This window comes from Protopterus annectens, chromosome 1.part1, assembly GCF_019279795.1.
Source record: "Protopterus annectens isolate FY-2018-M chromosome 1.part1, PAN1.0, whole genome shotgun sequence".
Classification (NCBI taxonomy): Eukaryota; Metazoa; Chordata; order Ceratodontiformes; family Protopteridae; genus Protopterus; species Protopterus annectens.
The window spans coordinates 51407325-51430741 of record NC_056726.1 but is presented as its reverse complement, the minus strand read 5'-3'; the positions used below and the strand labels follow the sequence as shown (position 1 = coordinate 51430741).

Genomic DNA, 23417 nt, shown 5'->3' with positions numbered 1-23417 from the left:
CTAGTTCCTCTACCAGTGGCACATCCCTGCTGCTGTGATGTGCATTGTACAGCCCATGTTTGCTGGGCTCCAATGTGCTTCCTCCTACAGTGGCACACCCCTCTGCGGTTGACATGTATTCCCTCTAGGCCACTCCTCGGTGTAATACCGCTGCACCGTTTGGTGCAGCCTTACGCCGGCGGGGGTTTTGCGATTCAGTATTATCTGCCTCATTTGCATGGCATTGACTACTAATACATGGTTACGGCGCCGGACACTGCCGCCACTCCTTGGCAACCCTTGAGCTGTGGTTGTGGCTTTCCATGCATACTATGGTGGATTGTGGCTGTGAAGCTGATGTGTATTATACTGCTCTTTTATGACATTGTCATATTATTTCATTGTTTTGTACCTTCAGCGGACATGTCCTGGGGTTCTGCTGTGGTTTCTGCGGACATACCATTTATGTCATTATTTACATTTTGTGCATGTTTTCTTTTGACATTCTCGGTGTCTTTCGCCATTGGCATATTGCACCAGTATGATACCTGACGTTGACAGGCTTCCGTTAGTCCTATGTCATGTTTGGATATATGTAAACCATTTTTTTTTGGTTTACATTGCCGTGCCCTTATGCTACGCCTGCGCCGCTTCGTGGATCGCTATATGCCTTCATTTGCATGGTGCAACACCGCACATGGGGTGTTTAACATACCTACGCCAGAGGCGGCGCAACTCAGGCGCACGCCGGTAGTGCACGTGGAATTGGATCGTACCTGAATCGCTCGGCGGCCATGTCTGGCGTTGTGGTGCCTATGCCATGCGTGCGCCTGGCGCAAGGTTCATGAATCCCGGGGATAGTCTCTGTTTTGATGAAGATAATAAATCTGGCAGTATTTGTTTTTAGAGTTTGGGTGAGAGAGGAGTTTCTAATAAAGGTGAAAATAGAGGCAGAATGTGCTTGAATTGCAAAGTAAATGCACCTTTACATAAAACAGTCTAGGCCTCATAAGATACATTTCCAGATGTGCCTTGCCACATTTAAGTGCTTGTTGGATTTTGCTTTTGAATGTTGTATATGCCCAAGGAATAAAAGGAGGGGAACTTATCACTTGCTAATGTATTATAAGGAGGCCACAGCTTCTTTTTATGTGGATTGGAGGAGAGTGCATACCAGAAAGAACGAACTGTGCTGATTGTTGTTAGTGTTAGTCTTTTAATCTGTTAAAACTTAAATGCAGTGGCTAGCTCTGTTGCACAGATAGATTGATTAGTAACTTCACCATTGGAGGAGTTTATTGTGGAGGTGGAACACTGCCTCGTCTGTCCTGGGAGCTGGTCGATTGCCTGACCTGGTAGCACTAATGATTCATACCGGAAGTTGGCAGATTGCACAAGGGCAGTTTTGATGAATCCACATTCAGGGATTGCCAAGTAGTGCTTGATGTTGTAGTGAAGTATATATGGAAACATGCCTGTGTTAATAGAATTGACTTAGCAATACCCCAGCTTCTACATGCGAGAGTGCACCAACAACAACCACAGGGGTCAGAGGCCTAGAAATGAAAGAAAGACCCTGATGGCTGCCTGGGTGTCATGATAATGTAAATGAGGCAGTCTGATCGTAAGTATGCAATGGAAAAAGTACAGAGGAAAAAAATTAACCCAAGCAGTCTTGAGATTAACCAGCTTAATATTTACCTCTCGTAAATATAACCATCTGATGTCTCTTCTGTCTGCCTGAGTCCATGGGTTATTGGATCTGACTGGATCCAAAGTTGGCACCTCAGAGTCTTGTCTGAAGCCCTTATTCCCCTGCCATAATACACTGCCCTCCCTGACTCTCCTCAGATCGAGTTTGCCCTACCATGTTCTAAGAAATAAATGGAGGATACCCCTAGGCATGAAGGGAAAAATGGGGACTACACAGATTGTCTCAAAAGGTAGGCTATAGGCTGGTCTATGCAGTCAGCCAGAAGCACTTATAAAAGATGTCAGTTTGGAATGGGAAATGGTGGGGAGGGTTGGTTGAGATGGACAGAAGATGACACCATGGATCTACTTTGTGGTAAGTGATCATGTCCATTGTTGTCTTTTCCATCTCCTTCGGCCTGTGGAACAGAGTCCCAAACCAGTCAGGCAAGGGTGACATCAGGAGGGAATGTTTTACAAAATGGTGGATCAAAGATTGACCTGGATCTTGTCTGTATATCCAGTTTGTAGTTATCCAAAGCAAAAACCAAGGCTCGCCGAGTTGCACACCAGGAATGCACTTTATTTTACAAAAACAGTATAAATCCACATAAAAACCACAGTATGTTTTCATCCAAAATAATTTCATCAGATGCAACACCAGAAATAACAAAGCAAGCTATTTATACCATAGGGCACCAAAATCCATTAAGTAATTACCTTAATTAAGTAAGTTGATTAAATTAAAAATGTTTTAAAGCTACGGGGCACTAGAGAACCTGAAAATGTACTGAATTGTGAACCAAGCTCTCAAAGGCTCAGGTTAATAGCCCAAATTACAATAAAATTACATACATTTTAAAAGAGTTAATTTGTTCAAAAAAATTTGCATTATTTTTGAACATTTACAAAATTAAAATAAAAGACATTGTTAAAACCATTTAACAAATCATTGTAAATGTATTGTGAACTGTTCTGACAATTAACTGGATGCAGGCAGATCCCCTGGGTTAAATAACAACATTAGTATTTCCAGTGTGTTTAAACTGAGGGCTGCAAAATTATGAGGTTTTAATCAAGTTGTAAGGATTTTTTATCTTTAATGTGTATGTGACATTATATGTTTCTTTATATACATACTATACGTGTGTATATTTTTACATATACATTAAGTAGGAAATAGTTTTTTAAAAAAGTTTGTGATGGGATCATGAGTATGCATAGGTGGTTGTGATGTGTTTGAAACTGATTGGCTAATGATATGCTTAAATAAGGGTAAACTGTTTATTAAAATTGTGCTGATGAAGTTTGGCATTAAACCTTACGAAAGCGCTTAACTATAAATACTCAAGCTGTTTCTTTCTTTCTTTTCGGCACAGCGATTGTGGTTTTATTGTTTTTTTTTACGTTTTTTGGCTTGTTTTAGTTGACAAACATCCAAAGAGTGGAGCAAGTATTCTTCTTTTTTACTGAAGTTGGTAAAGAAAACAAATGGACTGGCTGATTCAAGTTTGGCTCAGGAGACACTTTAGGAAGGAATGAAGGATTTAGTCCATAGAGACTCTTTGTCCTTATGGCAACTAAAGCAAGGAAGTATGTAGGACAAGTCTTGGGAGTTCCAAAACCCTCCTTGTAAAGATTGTGGCTGCTAAAAACAGAGCCTGTCAAGATAGCAAAATGTATTTATTTTACACTTGTTTACTGGGAAAGTCTGACTGGACACAGGTCCTTTTTCAGCGAAGGCCCAGGGAGAAAAGTTCCAAGAGTAACAAATACATGCAACAGAGAAACAAATAAAGACAAGTGAGAAGTAAATACATACAAGATAGCGGTTTCAGACTCAGTAAGTAGAGCAACAGTAATTTACATAAAAAAATGGTTGTTTACATTTAGTGGCTATATCCAAATGATTATGTACAGTTAAAATGAAACTACCATTAGTGGTAGATCATGCTGGTAGAGTGAGAGTAATAGAGTGGAAAGGAGGAATAGGTTATCCAGGGGAGTTGCAGGTGCACAGCCAGGTATTAGTAAGGTACGTTTTTAGAAGTTTTTAAATTGAAGTGTTGAGGAGTTGGTTACTACTGATTTAGGTAGATTATTCCAGTGTTTGGAGATGTAGTTGGAAAAAAGTGATTCACCTGCTGAATTGTTAGCTTTGGTGGTGTGTAGAAGTAGTTTGTTGCTGGAGCAAAGGGGTCTTGAGGAGGAATATGTCACTCCTAGGTTTTCGAATACTGGCCAAGGCTCTTGCCATCCCCATAGTGCCTATTTTAGGCAAGGCTCAAAGGACAAACCAACCACCGTAACCAGCACAGGTAACCAAAAACTAAGGGTAATGCTACTCAACGCCAGAAGTCTCAACCTCAAAATGCACACACTCAAGGCTCTCCTCAGCATGGAGAAAATCGATGTTTGTGCAGTGACGGAAACCTGGTTCAAGGCTCAAGAGAGCACTGACAGGTTACAATTCATATCATACCTTCCGGCCTCAGTTACCGGATCGCAGTACAAAGGGCGGAGGTGTATCCATATTCATCAAGGATACCCATATCTCCAGGTTAGAAGCGCAGCATGATGCCCCAGAGGTCATCCATGCGCAACTATCAGCAGGCAAAACCACATTTCAAGTCGTAGCCGGTTATAGATCGCCCACCATGTCCCAAGATGCTCACTCTGCATTCTTTGAGACAGTGGAAATTATAAAGGTCCTACCCAACACCATAATCTTGGGTGATTTCAATTACCCTGGTATAGACTGGACGAGCTACCAATGTTCCAACTCCTATGCTCAGCGATTCATAGAATTTATAAATTCAAATGCCCTTGAACAACTAGTATGTTCCCCCACTAGAGGGGACAACATATTGGATTTAGTCATCACAAATATGGGTGCCCATTGTACCACACCCGTTATCACTCCCTCCTTGGTCAGATCCGACCACAAACTGATAACCCTGGACATCCTCACCCCTCCACCTCCCCCAGTCAAAGAAACCATAGTCAAAAACCTTTCCAAAGCAAACTTCAAACTACTTGCATCCGAAGTGGAAAGTTTCACTATTCCCTTGCAGAAGGATAATGATATCCAGGATGCGGAATCCTACACCAAGGCACTCTATATGCATCTTCAGGATTGCATGGACTGTGCTATCCCAAATAAAACCAAGACTCCTTCCTCAAGCAAGAAGAAACCAGTCTGGTGGACCCCGGTCATAAGCAAACTTTACAATAAAAGGAGGAGACTTATACAAAAAAAGGCCAAATCTCAAGTAGAAAAATCATCCCTGATCAGCATTAGTAAGAAATTGAGGGCCCTCATCAAGTCAATTAAAGCTAATTTTGAAAAGAAAGTTGCCAAGGATGCCAAGGATAACCATAAGGCCTTCTACGGCTACGTCAAAAACCTAAATGGCAACGCTCAGGTCTTTTCTGAGCTAGTACAAAATGGAACAAAATACATTGACCCCACTGACATTGCCAACATCTTGGCTGACAGGTTCAGTGCAAATCCCCCCCCCCCCCTCACCACCTACAGGGCCTATTACCATTCCAGGGGATTGTGTAAGTCCAATTATTACTGATACGTTGGTTAACAAGGCTCTATCTAAAGCTAAAAACACTGCCTCCATGGGACCAGATGGTGTCCCGGGCTGTGTCATACGCGAACTCCAAAAGGAATTAACCCCGCATCTTAATACCCTGTTCCGTCTCAGCCTCTCCACAGGATATGTGCCCATAGAATGGCGCACGGCAACGGTGGTCCTGCTACACAAGGGTGGGGCCACAACTGACCCTGGGAACTACCGACCAATAAGCCTGACCAGTCTGATCTGTAAGGCTATGGAGTGAATCATTATGGAACTCCTAAATGAAGAGATTGGGAACCTCCAGTCGCTGGACCCCACACAGTTCGGCTTCATCAAGGGCAGATCATGCCTCCTGAACCTGGTGGATTTCTTTGAGACAGTTACTCAGGCTATAGATAAGGGAAAGGAGGTACACACGGCTTACCTTGACCTTGCTAAAGCATTTGACACCATTCTCCATTCAGGTATTATTGATAAGCTCACCAGCCTGGGCATAAACCCTTACATCACAAGATGGATCGCAAACTGGCTCTCAGACAGATCCCATAAAGTAAGAGTAGTGGGATCTATGTCTGAATCCAGACCAGTAACGAGCGGTGTGCCTCAGGGCTCTGACATGGGGCCTCTCCTGCTTGGCATATACTTCTCAGAAGTACAGGCAAGCACGGAAGGGCTGTGGCTGACTAAGTTTGCGGACGACTGCAAGCTGGGTGCTATAATAGAGTCTCCGGCCGACATGGAGATCCTCCAGAAGGGCCTAAATGAGACTGATGCATGGTGTCAAAGCCATGGTCTCAAGCTAAATGCAAAAAAATGCTTAGTAATCCCATTTGGAAAAAACGGAGTACCTGCAAACTACAACATAGGAGGTAGTCCCCTGAAATCTGAAGAAGAAATAAGGGATCTAGGGACCCAAGTAGATAGTCAGCTTTCCTTTGATAACCATGTTGCCAAAGTGGTTAGAAAATCCTTCTATGTGACCCATCTGATCACGAAAGGGTTCGCATCAAGATCTAAGGATGTAATGGTGCCCCTCTACTCTTCCCTCATCAGACCCATTATTGAGTACAATGCACCAATTGGAATGTAGCTGGCTAGTCTCCAGCAGCTGAAGAGACCACAGAGGTACCTAACCAAGAGGATTACTGGCCTCAAACAGTTGCCCTATGCAGCATGATTGAAAAAGCTAAAACTGTTCTCTGTTGCATACTGCCTTCTCAGAGGCGATCTCTGTCTAACGTACAGAGCCATGTCCAACCTAGTATTGTTGAACATGCTCCATCTTAGCAAAACCAAATCTACTCGAGCTACACGTTCTAGGGATATAAACCTCAACACAACAATGAATAGAACATGCTAGAGGGATAGATTACCTCTGCAGAGACTTCCCTTACTATGGAACAGGGTCCCGATCTACATAAGACAGAGCCCCTCACTATCACTCTTCAAGAGGAACCTTGATGAGTGGATGGGTAACAGAAATTTCACACCGGGGATCACACCAACAGCACTACTAGATAGGGGCCAAGGGTACTAGCTGCTAGTACAAGGGTCTAGGGAACTACTAAAGGGGCGGTGAATACCGCACAATGTGGCTGGGCTAATATATGCCTTCGGGCAGATAGCCCAGTACCAACCTATGAACCTATATAGCTGAATATCTTTGTGTGCAGGGCTTTTTTCTGATAGAGTGTTTTGTGGGCAAAGGTAAGTTGATTAAAGAGAAGAAGTTGAGGGAGTTCAAGCCACTTGAGCTGCTTAAATGATGAGCAGTAATGTGACTTGTATGAGGTATCAGTGGCAAACTTGTAGATTTTATTGTAACAGGCTTCGAGTTTGGCTAGATATGTCTTGCGGAGGTTGGTTAAGATTGAGGAGGCATACAGAAGAGTTGAGAGGAGGTGGTTTCTAGTAATAGTGGCTTTTGTGTTATTTGTCAGAAATCTGTTTCTATATAGGAGACCTAGTTTTTTGTGAACTTGTTTAATGGAGTGGGCAATGTGAATATCACATTTCAGGTTATTGTTCCACTCCTAGTAATTTGGTATGGTTTGTTGGGATGATAATAGTTTTATTTTTAGAGAGGATACTGAAGGTTGTGGATGGGGTGGTGTATCTGGTTGTGTAGAAGGGGAGAAGTTTTGTTTTGTTGGGATTAAAGATAAGTTGGGAGCTACTGAACCGGGATTCAGAAGATAAGAAGGAATCTTGAGTAATGGTATGGAGGTCTTTGAGGGAGCAAGCTGAGCAAATCAGGGTAGTGTCATCAGCTTACTGTACCACTGAGGTCAGGGTTATAGCCGAGTGGAGCTGGTTGGTAAAAAGAGAAAAAAGAAGAGGACCAAGGATGGAGCCTTGGGGAACCCCTAAGGTGACAGGGAGAAGGGGTGAAAGATCTTGTTGCCAGTGGACAGCCTGTTGACTTTCTGCTAGGTAACTTTGGAACCAGGTGATAGTGGGGTGACTGAGGTTAAGGGAGGAGAGGACATTGATGAGTTTGGAGTGGATGACCATGTCAAAGGCCTTGGACAGGTCCAGGAATATGGCTGATACAAATTGACCATTGTTTCTATGCTGGTTAACTATGTTAGTAAAGGACAGTAGGGCTGTAGTGGGGCTGTGAGAGGGGCGAAAACCATGTTGGTATTAGATAGGAACTTGTGTGTAAGGAGCTCGTCCATAAGTTGGGTGTGTACGACCCTTTTCAGACTTTGAGAGAGGGGATAGAATTGCAATTTGGTGATAGTTTGTAAGTTTGGTGGAGTTACCTCCCTTGTGTAAGGGTAAGATGTGGGAGATTTTCCAGATGGCGGGAACATAAGCTTCAGATAATGACCCGTTTATAAATATGGATACAGGGTATGTGATTGCTACTGCTGTTATTTGCAGGACGTCAGCAGGGAGATTGTCAGCAAGGAGATCAGGATCTGTGATAGCTGGCAGTTCAAAGAGAGGTCTAGACAAATGTGAGAGAAAGGTGAAATTCCAAGGAGGAACCAGATCCTGCACAGGAGATTTAAGAAGAAAGGTACCCTTCAAAAGAATTTTGATAGTTCTGAGGGATGCAACATGCTTGTTATCCATGCCCACATGAATAGATATGGCTGATACATGAACCGTGATAGTGGAATAACTGAGACCAGAATGAAACAGCTCCGACAGAAAATCTAAAATTGTATCCAAAGGGGTGAAGAAGGGGTCCAGACCTCTAGCTGTGGCCAAACAGAAAATCTTTTCCATTTGTTAGAGTAAACCTTCATGGTAAAAGGTTTCTGGAAGAAAGAGTGTATACAACTCTCTTAAAAAGCTTGGGATTTCTAACTATCATTGCAACTGGAAGAAGCAAGCAGTTGACCAGTTGACTTTAGGGATTTTGAGATTCAGGTGTGAAATCAGCTCTAGAACAGGGTCCAGAGCCCAAGGAGGGGGGGCAACAGATGGGGCCAAAGAAAGGGAACTGTACTGGCCAGAAGGGGACTATGAGGATCACAATCACTCTACAACAGGCTACATTCTGAAAAAAATTATCAAGGGCATAGGAAGATACACATATAGGTTACCCAGGAACCAAGCATAGAAAATAGCATCCCTTGGTGTCTGTTCTGTGGAAGGATAAGGGCAAAAACGTTGCTGCACTTGGTGTTGAAGGAGGATGCAAAGAGGTTGCAACAGGGTTCCTGTAGCAGCTGAATACTTATGCCGTTTTCACTGGTTTAAGGGACTACTCGTAATGAATTTGCATGCTCCAGCTCAAGTTGTCTGCTAGTATATTAGCATTGCACATCCCAAGGAAATCTGTCAGAAAACATTGCAAGGGCATTGCCCATTGCCATGCTTTCATGGCCTTCCAACCCAGAGGATATGAGCGGGTTCCCCCTTGCTTATTTATATAACAAACCACTTCCATGTTGCCACGCTGGATGGCTATCACACCCTTAGAGAAAATCCTGAAAGGCTTGCAGTACTAGGAAGACTGCTGTCATCTTTAAGACACTGATGTGAAGACTGGCCTTTGACTGTGACCTGGTACCTTGGCCTTACTCCCTTCAAAATGCCCAACCCCACCCCAGGAGGAAAGCATCTGTAATAAAGATGACCTGAGTCAAAACAAAGGGACAAACCTCCAGAATCTGATGAAAATCCAGCCATTAGGCAGCGTGATGGTGGCATATATCAGTAAGGTGAATGGAAAAGTCCATAAGCTCTGAAGAAATTGACCACTGGATTGACAAGGTTCATTAAAAAACCCTCGTGTAGAATCTGGGCAATGGCACACGACAAATAGCCACAACCATCAGGCTATGCAGCCAAAATGCTAAGTAAGCTGATAGCATCTGAGAATTAAGAACCTGGCTGGCTTGAATCCACAGGGAAAAAAGTCTGAAACGGTCAGTTTTGCAATTTGTTTGATAGTAATCAAATGGCATCCAATGAATTCCAGGTCATGTACTGGTTCTATGTTGGATTTGCTGTAATTTACAGTGATGCCCAAGGATAGACACAGTTGGAGCAGGTAGTCTCTTGCATGGATTAGAGACACCTTTGTGTTTGCTGTAAGGAGCTTGTCATCTAGGTAAAGAAAGGCTTGTAATCCCTGCAACTTGAGCCAGGCTGCCACCACTATTATACAGTTGGTGAACACATGGGGGGCTGTGGTGATCTCAAAGGGCAATGCTCGAAACTGGTAATGTCTGGCTCCCAGCTGGAAGCAAAGAAACCTCCTGGGATGCTTGTCAATCTTTGTGATAATAAATATCCTTGAGGTTCACCAAGCATATCCAGTCATCCTTCCTCAGGAGATGGAGAATGGACTGTACAGTTAACATCAGTTTGGTCTGTTTTTACATTAAAGTTTAGTTTCCTGAGGTCCAGAATGTGCCTGGCATCCTTGTTTTTGTTGGTACTACAAAGAATCTTGAATAGACCTCAAATCCTTTTTTGGTCTGGTGGGACCTCTTGAATTACTTTCATATCTCCACTGCTACATCAGAAAGTGATCTTTGATTTTTGTTTGGAGTTTGCAGAAAGGGAATGGAAGCATCTCTGGAAATTACTTTCATCATCTAAGCATTCAAATTGATGGCATCCCAAGCTTTTGGGTGGAGACTCAAGCCCCCTCGCCTTGACTGCCTTCAGAGAATGGCATTAGGAGCACTGGAATGAATTACAGAAGCCCTGTTTTTGTAGACATCCCCTGCATTGGGTACAGCATCTGTTAAAGCCCCAGCACCGCTACAGTGTGCTCCTTCACCAGGAGTGCCTTGGAAAAGCAGTTACGATTTAAGAAAAAGATTCACTTTCCCCCATTCTAGTTCCTCGAAAAGGTCCTATGTGGGGGTAGAGAAACTGATTCCTGTGGCATGCTAAGTCTTTCTTTCTTGTTCACTCATGGACAGTGTAGCTTTTACTTTGTGCCCAGACAGAGTGGATCCATCAAGTGGGGCATTTAGAAAAGATGCCTTGAAGCAGTCCTCAAAGCTGCATGAATGCATTCACGCATTGCAGTGCATAATAATGCCAGTACTTGCTGCTCAAGCCATACCTTCTGCTGCATTTGAAATCATACTCATGGAAACATTTCAAATGGATAACATCATAGACAATTGATCCTCCAAAAAAGTCAGATCTCTTTAGAGCCTATTAAGATGAGCAATCTCTCTCTATTTGGAAGATGGACAGTAGAACTCTCCTTGGAGATCTCTTCCTTGGGGTTTGCAGCAACCATAGTGGCATCCACCACCAGGCCCTTACTCCAAAAAAAATCTATCCTTGGAAGGAACCAAGTTTGTTCAATTTTCAGAGGATTGGCTTCACCACATTGGGTTCTTTCCAAGCTCTTCCAAGGTACCAAATTAATAAGAGCATCCAGAGGGGGTAGCATTCAGAATGTGGATGGGCTTACACCAAGGTTTCAAGAAAAACTGACTCTCCTATGTTGTCTAATCACTAAAGAAGGCATCTTTGTAAGGGGACTTTGAGGCCTCCTCCCGTACATCGAGTTGAGTGACTCCTTGGAGGACTAAAATGCTTCCTCTTGCATTCACTCTTCACAAGTGCCTCCTGGGTAGTAAAAGACAGAGGGGACACTGAAGAAACAAGGAATCCCCTCATTTAGGGATGTTTGAGGATTAATAGCACAAGCTGTCCTAGAGCTAATTGTTTTAAGCCCAAAGTACCAGAGAGTTGTGAAGATCTGGACAGAAACACCAATCTTGGAATGAGAAAGAATCCTTTCTATGATTTTGAAAGCCAACACCATGACAAGACAGCTGGGCACAGTGTCCTAGTGGTCCATAGATTTGTGAGAGGTTATGGTGCCCAATGTCAATCCCCACCACATCTAACATAGAGATCAGAGCCGAACTGTCTAAGGCTGAAGTGCTCAGGGAAAGTCTGAGTCAACCTGGGTCCCATGATATTGGCCCTGAAGTTTTGTCTCTGAGAAGCATTCTGCTCTGAAGGAACTGGAGTCGAAAATTTCAAGAAAGGAGTCAGTTCCTGTGGCAACCAAGCTGTCACCACTGACATTGGGGAAGGATAGAGCATAGTCAGAGCTGTGGACCATGGTACTGAAGGGTGAGCCAGAAAGGAACAGTCAGAGTAAGAGACAAAGGGAATCTCTAACCTTGGAGCCGAGGATCACAAGATCCATCTGAGCCTTTAAGAAGGTGCTGATAAGCTGTTCCTAATCAGAATCCCTGATACTTCTGGCAGATCTAGACAATGCTGTCAAAGACTGCTTGGAAGGTTAAGGAAGAAAGATAAGCCTCCCAGACCTGAAAGAGTGGCGCCTAGATCCAAGTAGGGGACTGCGCATGTGAAAACTCTGGAGTGGAAGATATAGAAGGAAGGGGGATTGGAGCCTGTCAGAGGTGGGAACCACCATCAAAAAGGGGTTCAGGATGCCTAAGATGGAAGAGTCCAAGGACTCTGATCCTGGAACTTTAATGATAGATGATCGGGACAAAGGGACTGCCAATGACATATGTTTTGTTGGAAGTGGAGGAGTTGAAGACCTTTGGATCTTCAGATATGGATGACCTTCAAGAGATGAAGAGGAGAGTTTGCAGTCCTCGCTCTCTTTCCATTGGTCTGTTTCTCTCTTTCCTTGTCTTTTTCTTTCTCCTTCTCATGCTTCTTCAACCTGATTTTTTGGTGGTAGAAGGGGATGAAGGAGCAGGGATGAAAGTAGTAGGCTGCAATAGCTCTTTAAGGTCCAGTTTAACTTGTCAGTCCTCAAGGGCTCTGGCACCAAAAGCAAAACAAACCTGTCATTCAGAGTCTCGGTGGGATACACCTGACCAATACACAGATTTATCATCCAAATCTTGGAAGGGCAGCTTGTGCTCATACCACGGACTTCTTGAAGCTAGTTTGGCCATATTACTAAGGATGAGAAAGTCACTCAAGATAAAAAAAATTCATCCACACCCAAACAAAACTCAGCAACAGGACATATCCAACATTTAAACCAATAACAAATGGAACAGCTACTAAGTGTGTGTGTGTGTGTGTGTGTGTGTGTGTGTGTGTGTGTGTGTGTGTGTGTGTGTGTGTGTGTGTGTGTGTGTGTGTGTGTGTGTGTGTGTGTGTGTGTGTGTGTGTGTGTGTGTATTTGAATATATTTAACAGATAAGGAAGAAATGGCAGTAAAAAGCACTCACACCAGGCCAAACAAAGTAGCAAAAAATTCTGTAACAAAGCCAAACTACAACAACCTGAGTAGTTTTCTGTATCCAGTTAATTTTGAAGTTGCAGCATGGCTATCTGGGAAATGTTAAAGGAGATTAGCTGATAATGAGTAATCTCTAAAAGGCAGAGTCAAATCCCTTATGTAGAGTTTGGAAACGAGGTACTGTTTGGAGTCCCCAGGTCCAAATTGTAATATGTTGACACGATGACACATTGAAAATGGTTAAGGTACTGTGGCCATCCATGAAATTATGTTACTCAGCACCAAGGAGTCTCATTAAATGGGAATAAAGCTGTTGTGTGAACTACGTGATTCCAAGACTTTACAATGAGATAAAAATGGAGACTTATCTGTATTTAAACTAGAGGGGTTATATGAGGTGCTGAGAAATTTAAAGTAGATGATTAAAAATAAGTCATAGGAAACACCTCCTGAAAGTGGTGTTTGAAGGTAAGTACAGTAAGATGTACAATCAGTTCCTATTAAGAATAGCGAAAACAGGCATTCTCCCTGCCTGTTCTATGAATAATTGTGCATAATTGACAATGAATTACTACTGCTGTACTAACTGTTGCCATAGTAATGATACCATTATTAGATATTACTAATTCATTAAGATGAAAGCCCCTTTCTCCCTCTTTTGAAATCTGTCATTATATTGGGAAGAAAAATAGCACAAATTGCCTCATCACACAGAGGATTTGCAATCAGTTTGTTGGGCATTATCTCACAGTTGTTGCAGTGGAAAAAGAAAACTGACAATTGAAACCTCCTGTTAGAGACTGAATACATTTTAGTATTTAAACAAGTCTAACAGCAAGTTGCTTGGTCTTTTGTTGTAGATAAATGCAAACTTGCAGCATTGTGGCTTGTTCCAGAAACAGTTGATTGTATTCTGCGACACCTTGACACATGTTCCATGCCCTCTTCAGATGTGACGTTACTGTATAAGCTGAAGTCTCTTGTAATTCTGCAAGATACTGAAAGACTAAAGAAGGCTTTGGATGATTTCCAGGAGTGTTCAATGATGCCTGATGGTATGTGCATTTTGTCTGTCAGCATTTTATTCTTGAACTCCATTGTTTACTTTGAGTCTGTGTCTTTTATCTGAAGTGCTACTGAGACTCCTAATTGCATCGCTGAAGTATTGCCATACTCCTCGTAACACCTACTGTGCTTAGTAAGTGAATGGTTAGAAAGCAGTACAGTAATAATTTTATGATGCAGTTTTGTGATGTTGGTTGATCCAGCTGTAACTGTCGAATAAGAGAAATAGTATCGAAAAATAGCCTTCAGATTGAGGGTGTCGGTTTATAAACTACAAATTCTGAGGTCAAATGGAATGTAGAATGCATATGTGAATTGTAGTGTTAAATGCATACATTACATCAATTTTATGAATCTACACTAATAGATTTTGAGATTTTTGTGTGTGTTTTTATATCTTGCTCTTCTTCATGTGCCTCTACAAGATCTCATATTAATGTACCCTTTTTCTGACCTAATCTAATTTTTTTTTATTTCCTAGTCTTTTAGAAACCTAGAGAACTCAGTTGTGCTAAATGTAGTAGATAAACAGTAGATAAGTGCGTCTCCGGTTCCTTCACACTGAAGTTTTCTTTCTGCTTCGTCTTCATGTGCATTAGAAAATTTATATTGCCAGCTCCGTTGACATAGAAGGATAACCCCTTGATGTGACCCAGGCAGTCTGAGTTCAGTTATCGGCTGAGGAGCCTGCTGGAGTTGGCATGAGGGAGGAGAGGAATGGAGCAACTTTGCCAGCTCACCTGTCCTCGGGAGGGAGGTATTGGGAATGCATGCCTGGGACATATTCCCTAGCTAGATTCAAGGGGGCAGTGCTATCCTGACAGGTTATGCCTTTCACAGAAGCAAGTGACATGCCCTTATTGATGCCTATTTCACCCCAAACCCTTGAGGCATGTTACTGGACATGTGCTGTGGGATTAGGATCATACAGAAAAACATGCAAAAAAAAAAAAACTGATAGCTGCCTGAAAGACCACACTTTTGGTTGGCTGTCAACTCTGTATATGAGGAACAAATGGGCCAGTTGACAAAGAGAAGGACCGATGGGCAGTAATAACAAAAAGGTCCAAAAAACAAAAAAGAGCATTTAAAAATAAGTACTTTGCAGAAAAAAGCTGCAGTAAGATTTTTATTTCAGAGACAAGGGAGAATGGGACAACATAGGGAAGCAAAGCACAGATGACAAAATAGGTATTCACATATGGCCAGATATGCACCTGTTTACAAAATAGTACAATCAGATATCTACCCAGAGCTAGCAGACCGAAATTGTTGCTTGGGATGTGTAGTACCTGCTCATTAGCAGCCACCTTATTACTGTCCTGAACATACTCAAGCTATAATTTCATCTAGTTTTGGCAATTTATCTTGGTAATTTCTCCATTTTGATCGGATGTTGTCTTTTCTGTCCATTCCTCAACTGATGTATTTCAGATCTGACCTCTGATTCAAATTTGGCCACTTTTTCCAGACTTAGGATCTGTAACTCAAGCCCATCCCCTTACCCATAATCCCCTCCTGTCCCCAACATTACCTCAGATCTCATTTGCCACTTGTAGAGTACGGACGTGATTAACTGGCTCGGGTATTTTGTTCCAGCTAAGTGCTCCTATTTTTTTTTTTTTTATTGGAAAGTACTTGGTGCTTCTCTATTTTTATATTTCAACTAATATATATGTTTCTTTTTCTACTGAAGTTCCTTCCCTTCCCATAATAATAATAGTAATAATTAAAAAAAAAGTAGTCTAAGGCTTCTTTGCACCTGCTGTACTTGTTTCCTTTTACTAGTAGTATCTATTAGTTTTCAGTACCATTGGTGGTATTATTGCCTATATATCTATCTGTCTATATATGGTTTACTATCAAAACATCAAAAGTCAGAATAAAAAACGTTCAAAAATGCAGTTCAAATGTTCAATGTGCTGCATATAAATGAGGTTGAATTGTCAAAAGAAATAGTGAAAACATTGCAGTCATCATATTCGACATCCCTTCTCCCCTGCACCATTACTAACAGTGCACATTCTAGTATTCCACTTACCTGCCATGTTTTCAACAGTACTAACGTACCAGGTCAGTACTGCATGGCACTCTAATCACGTTTTTGCAGGGGGCAAGCCCCCCTGCCCCCACACACCCCCTGCAACTTATATATTCCAACTCCAAAATTGCATTGCAGTGAGGAAAGAGTAAATTTCCCATTCTGCAATGTACTGCAGTCTGTAGTTGTAACACCGACCACATATAATCAAATGCACAGCAACATTCGCTGCAATGGACATTCGCAGACATGACAGTCGGCAGTACGGGTATCAATCAACTGACATTTGACATTCCTGTGTTCACTGAGCCGTCCTTCATTTTAATAATAAACCTCTCTCTCTGTAAATATATATATATATATATATATATATATATATATAGATAGATATGTGTATATGTGTGTGTGTACATATATATCTATGTATACACACACACGTTTCTTTTTCTGTCTGTTCTTGTCATTGCTGGTAGTGTTACTGGTGACTTTCCTTTCTTTCAAGGAGTATGTTGGTCAAGCCCACTTGTTTTAACAAATATGCAGCTTCAAGCCGCAAGATGCCAAATTCTAATTCACACCTAAAGTGTGTGTATTGTTTGATGGGCAGTTCATCTGAAGGAGGATTGCATGATTTGCACCACCATTGATCACTTAGCTGTGATTGAATGTCACAAAAAGCTCTTTCTCAAGAGTCTCATTCCTTCTGACTCTTCACAGTCTGTATCTGGAGCTTCCTAATCCTTGAAAAAGTCCTCCGATAAAAACAAGGGGGACAAGAGTGATATTCCCAATGAAAAGGGTAGAGAGGGGCACTGAAGCAGTCCCCTCACTGGTATCCTTTGTCCGTTTTATCTTTGGGTCTGACTTCAAAAATTTTCACTCCTTCAGATCCTACTAAGATCTCAGATCTGATCCCCGTACTGTCCAAGACTTCTCCCTTACAGGAGCTGAGTTTTTTTCCGTAATCAGTCTCTCCTAGACTGTGGTCACTCTTTCTACAGGAGAGATTTTTACAGAGGATTTTAAGGCCACCCTCCACATCTTTGTCATTAAGGTCCATCAGATCTACCAGAAGCTTGACAAAAGCTGCTGTGGATAGAATGATGATGAAGTTCCTTAAGACCCAAATTCAGTTGGAAGTTCTCATGACTCCGACTCCCATTGGACCCATGAGCTTTAGACCCTCTCCCTTGGCTATGGATACTCCTACTCTGATCTAACTGCAGGGTTCAGGGATGCTGGATCAGAGTTCTTCTGAGTTGTCCATGTCAGCTCCAAAGTTGTGGTAGTCCTCAGAGCTCCTGGCATTGTCTCTAACGCAACTGGCTGTGATTTTGACAGAGACAGATTTATCTCAGAGCCAAAGCTTTGGCATCGAATCTGGGGTTAAAGATTAAACTCCAAAGCTATGAAAGCCATCTGTTCCCCTTAGAGCCTCAGTGTTAGACTGCTCAGCTCTGCCTTCAGTCTCCAAGCAGAGTCAGAGTGGTGCTGTTGGTCAAACTGGAGTCGTAGCTTTGGCTCTACTGGGATAATCTTGGATATCCCCTTGGTTTCTGCCTTTTAAAGCAATGAAGAGGGCTCTTGACAAGGCTGGAGAACAGCCATCTCTACTCCTCTCAGCTCCACCTGATCCTCAAGTAATAGCTGTGGGTCCTGATATTGCAAAGTCTATCCCATCGGAACAACCGATTCATACTAGCCTTGGGACGGTCCTCATTCAGGACACTGTTCAGACTTCTGAGTCCTCCCTGTAATGCCCTCCATAGATGGTCCTCATAAACATAAATGTAAAAAGAGACACATTTACATGATCTCTGCATCCCCCAAAGTCCAGGACTTTGGACGGGTTTGGTAACGAGTTTACACTATTTCATTCCTTTTCTGTATCCACCCGTACTACAAAAGAAACTTCCCAACATATTACCCTCACAAGGAAAAGCAGCAACCTTACCAATAAAAAGCTGCTAGACAAGCGAATCATCCAAGAGGTCCCACCAGACTAACAAGAGTTCAGAACTTATTCCAGATTATTTTTTAGTGCCAAAGTCACTTTATTCATTACATCAAATGTACAAAGTTTGAATGGTCACTGTACAGTGTGTCCTCCCCTTTCTGAGGAAAGATGACTGGATGTGCTTGATAGACCTTCAGGATGCATGCTACCATATCAAAATGGACAGACGTGCCAGAATGTTGTTTCACTTCGGGCTGGTGCCAGTCACTTTCAGTTCAGAGCCTTGCACTTTGGCCTCACCACAGCCCCCTGGGAGTTCACCAAATGTATGGCTGTGATTGCAAGTCTTCTCTGACTGCAAGGGTTCTGAGTGTTTACCCTATGTGGACATCTTGCTCCTTACAGCTCCTACCAGCTCTCTGCTTATCCATGCCAGAAACTACTTCAGCTGTGCTCCAACCTAGGAATTGTAGTGAACCAGGAACAATCACACTTTTCCCCACTACAGGTTCTTGAGTTCATATGAGCACACACGGACAAAACCATTTAGATTGCAAGGTTACTGGAGAACAGGTTCGTCACACTAAGACATCAGGCTCTACAGCTCATTTCTCCATCAAATGCCACCTGCCAGACTGGTTCTTCAACTTTGTGTCTATGGCAGCCTTTATTACCCAGATCCCCTTGGCAAGGTATTATATGAGAGCATTGCAGTGACATTAGCAGTCCAATGGTCCTTGACCTTTCCAATCTGTTTAACAAAAATGTGCAGACACTATGTAATTTGGTGGATTCAATCTCCAGAGTTTGCTTGGGGCTGTTCCTTTGTTCCTCCCTCTCCCTGAGCCACTGTGACCACGGATGTTTCCCAACTAAGATGGGGGGGGGGGGCATTACATGGGAAAGATGGTCCAAGAGATGTGATACCCATCAAACGCTGGACTTTACATCAGTGTCTTAAGGATGGAGGGCAATCCTCCTAACATTGCATGCTTTTCAGGATGTCTTTCCTCTAGGAATGATTTCTATCCACACCAACAATATGTCAGTAGTCTGGTACATCAACAAAAGAGGGAGGAACATTCTCCTACCCATTGTGTAGTGATGAGTGTGCGGCAGTAGGCAATGTCTGCCAACTACTTTCTTTTTTTCTCGGTTGTTCTTATTGAACATTTTAACAACAAAACATTAATATATGATAATATAAATATAATGCCATTTGCTTTCTGATAGCAACACACATACTGGGGAAGACCAAAGTTTTAGTGGACAGACTAAGCAGATGTACTCTGCTATCTCATGAGTGGTCTCTCAATCCATCAATGGCATCACAAATCCTTCATCAATGTGGTCAACCATGCTGCAGTCCTTTTGCTTCTCCTGCCAACTCCAAATGCAGCACATTTTTTTCTGTGATTCCCAGAAGGGAGAGTACCCAAGAGATGCTCTGATTTACAACAGTAGATCAGGGTCATCCTCATTGCCCCTTTCTGACTTCAACAAATGTGGCTTCCCTTTCTCTGGCCTCATCTAGTTCACCTCCCTTGGATGTTGGATCCAAATACAGATCTACTCTCTCATCCATCTGGAATGCCTCATCCGGACATTTGAGCACTAAAGCTAATCACATAGTTTCTCTACGTCCAGTGATGGTTAGTGTGTCCAGGCTATCCTCCCAAGTGGTGCATATTCTTATTTCTCAGAAACCATCCACTTGGAAAGTTTACAAAAGTACATGTTTTGTTAAATTATGTAATCCATTTCACCCAGGATATGCCTGAAAATGGTAGTGCACCACGCCAGTAAACTAACGTAAATAAATAAGTGAAAAAGATTCTCAGTTTTGGGCTCGCTGAGAAATTTAGATCCCTTTTCAGCTATACCAGCAGTATTAGATTTTCATGCTTCCATTTTCCATAGCGTTATTAAGGATATTTCTTATAGCTGCTTAGTTAATGCACATTTCTTGCTAAAATGCCATGGTATATGGCAAAAACACAAACGGTATCAGACATTTAGAACACTAGAGCCTGGAATTGTTACAGCAGAATTAGTAGCAGTAATTTTTCTTGAATTTAGTGTCATAAGTCATTAACAATGTATCATTTAAAAATAGCAGTCTAAATAGCTGATAATGATTTTGTGGTTCTTGATTAAAAACAGGTAGTTTACTGAATGAATAGCAAATATAAAAATGCACATAGATAGATAAATGAAGAAAACATTTAATTATCATGAATCTCCAGTTACAATCACAATAAACACAAGCATAGAGCAAAACATAACCAGCTCCACCACCACAATCAGAGGCCAATGTGTATACACACTGTTCAAGATCTCTGTTTTTTTTCCAACCCCGTAGTCCTTAAGTAGCATTTACTTTGTGTAATGCAAGACCCCTGAAAGCACCACCAGCATCCTCCAAAGAACAACTGTTGCTAGAGCATTATAAGAATTGTACTAACATTATCACCCCAGAATATACATCTCCAACACATCACACATTTAAACCTTTCTACTTCTCTTATGCCAAAACACCACCTGCTAAGTAAAGCTGATGTTGTGACAAAGCATTTTCTGTCAGACCTTTCTAGCATTTCTACTGTATGTATGCTATGGAACCAGTTGTAGTAATATTCTGGAAAGCTGACCTTGTGGGAACTAGCAAAGATTTGTGAAAAAAAAAAATCACTACAAGCAAATGCCTACTTTGAAGAGAAGGGCCTGACCCTGACTTGCTGATTTTCTTATTGAGTGAAATGTTTGGGAAGTCTACTGTTCACTCTAAAAACACAGGGACTTGTTTGTTTCATTTCCCCATGTGCTGCAGAGTGTGAAAACCCACCCCGCCCCACAAGTCTTTCATCAGTATTTGTCATGTCAGACTGCTTTATTATACAGAAAAACAGGCTTGTACTGTCCATGTTTGTGGCCCTCTGCCTACCAGTTTTCCAAACTACTAGAAATAAGCCAGTAAAACAAGAAGCCAAATCTCAGCTGTGTACTTGGCTCATCCTGGTTAAATAGTCTACATAACTGTACTGTACTGTTGAGAATGAGTCCCAATGCAAAAGATGTAACCCCTTGTAGACACAATAATTTTTGTTTTTATGGTACTGAGCTGATATTTTTTTTAAAAAAAACATAGGGTTGTGTCTGCAAATTTAGACAAACCCTCTGTACGACAGGCAAGAAGAGAGAAGTCCCACAAAATTCCACTTTATTAACCAACAGGATTGAGCGCTTTCATAAGTCTGTAACACAACTTCATCAGAATCCATAAAGCCACTAAAACTTTCAGCTTAAATAATTAAACAATTAATCACCTGACCTAAAATAGTCAATAACTTTGTCTTTCGATTCCAACATGCTTTTTAAGCACCTAGCACGTCTAGTAACAAACCTTGGTCTTTGAATGATGATGAATTTTCCTGATCATGGTTTCAGGCTATGTAGGCGCTATCCTGGGATATTATCAGGGCAATCAAAGCTGTATTCTTGGCCTTAGAGAATAAATCTAGGATTTACTCCTTACTGATAATTGGAGAGGTTATCATATGGGGGGGTGGCTTGGGGTGACAGGGGGACAAAGTTGGAGCTGAATTTGTGAGACAGAATATTTGCTATGTCAACTGTTTCTGTGAACATGGCTCCATTTACCAACAAATTGGCACACTGTTTGGGTGCTGCCTTTGAGGTTTTGGACATAGCTAAAGAAGGCCTTATGGTTGCCTTTATCCTGGGATGCTGTCTTTACCTCATAATTTGCTTTGTGGACTTGATTTGATGAGAGTTTTAATCTTTTTTGGTTACTTTTTTTTGCACAACCTGTTTAATTTTGGATTCCACCAGTGCAGTTTATTTTCTGTTAGTTTTCGGTTTGCTTCTGGCAGGCACAGCAGCCTTTATGCACTCATTGACATGGATCTATAGAGCTGCTGTGAATAATTCTGCATAAACTGCTGTGTTATCTGGGTTTGGAGGGGCTTGAAATTTTGACAGGTTATCACTTAATAAAAAGGTAGCATGCCTTGGAATAGTTTCTAACTGTTCAGAGTTTGGTGGGATTACAGAATTGATTCTTATAAAGGAGGCTGCTTTGTGGTCTGACCTTACCAGAGAGACATGACACTGGGGGGGGCAGCATTTTCCCATATTTATGGGTACCAAGTCCAACATGTCTGTACATCTAGTAGGCATACTAGAAACATAGGGAAGGTAACTGTAAGGAAGATGGCCATATGCAGTAACTGGGTGTTTGTGTTTATAAAATATAAGTATCTCTGTGCCTGAAAAATTGGGGTTGTGTAAGATTCCCAGTTTATAGGGGGATAATTAAAGTTCACCATTAGTATGTATTTAGTGTATTTAGTTGAATGGTGAGTGGCTCCTATAGGTCTCAGTGTGGGCTTTGAGTTTCATGGGACATAGAGGGTGACCTATAGCTTGATATGATATGGTTTGAGACTTGGTAATCTGGATGTGGAGGAACTCTAGCGTGTATTCCTATTTAACAAACCTAGAAGTATGCTCGTTACTAATGAAGATCAAGACACCTCCACCTTTAGTCCCTGTCTATACAGTTGCTGGTCTAAATGTGTGGAAGGTATTGAAACCTTGCACTGCTGGGGAAACTAACTGTGGCTTTAAATCATGTCTCCGTAACTGCACAGATATTCTCATTCTCCAAATGAGGAAAACTTAGAGGTAGAGGGGCTTCTTTAAACTTTCTGGAATTAAGCAGGAACACTGTTAGATTTCCTTGGCTTGATTTTGCTGTGTTGGAAGGTTTGTCAATTTAGCATTTCCTATAAAAGACTCTATGGCAGAGAATAATGTTTTAGCCAATATTCAAAAGCTTAGAGGTGACAGGCATGGACCATCCTTAGTAAAGCCGCATGGCTTTTTAACCATGTTTTCTCATGCTGACATATTGTATCCCCATAAAATGACATCAAAAATTAAGCCAATTATTAAAGCCAATCATCATGTGTTCATATTGTGACATCATCCCTGATGAGGGAAGAATGCTGCTCATACCAACCTGGGACATGAAGTCTAAGAGCTGTATAATATGTGTTTCCATGTAGTCTAGGGGTGGTATGTTTCAGGTCATTTACACCTACGTGAACTATGACTGAATCGTACTAGTACCTGTTGTGCAGTCACTTGAGTGCATGCGTTACTTGGTAGATCCTGGCCAATGATAGGCAGCTGACCATTATTTTCTCCTTGTTCAGCCTGGTGAGTGGGGCATCAGTATGTGATACAATGGAGTCCCCTAAGACTAGACTCCTGCGTAGTGTATTGGCTTGCATTATAAGCTTGATAGTTGAGGCTCCATTGGGTGTGGCTGTATATGCAGTGTTGGGTATTGTATCTGTTGAGTGCTTTCTAGGCTGCTGAGAACATTTTTGC

The 23417-nt window shown here is 41.9% G+C and overlaps 1 protein-coding gene across 1 annotated transcript in view; it reads left to right on the top strand.

The window, feature by feature from the left end:
* ERICH1 (glutamate rich 1) overlaps positions 1–23417 on the top strand; it is a 1253926-nt gene that overhangs the window by 1162923 nt on the left and 67586 nt on the right. Inside the window, exon 6 of the mRNA XM_044086751.1 lies at positions 13797–13991. Within this exon, the coding sequence (XP_043942686.1) occupies positions 13797–13991 (195 nt within the window). The remainder of the gene's footprint in view (positions 1–13796; positions 13992–23417) is intronic.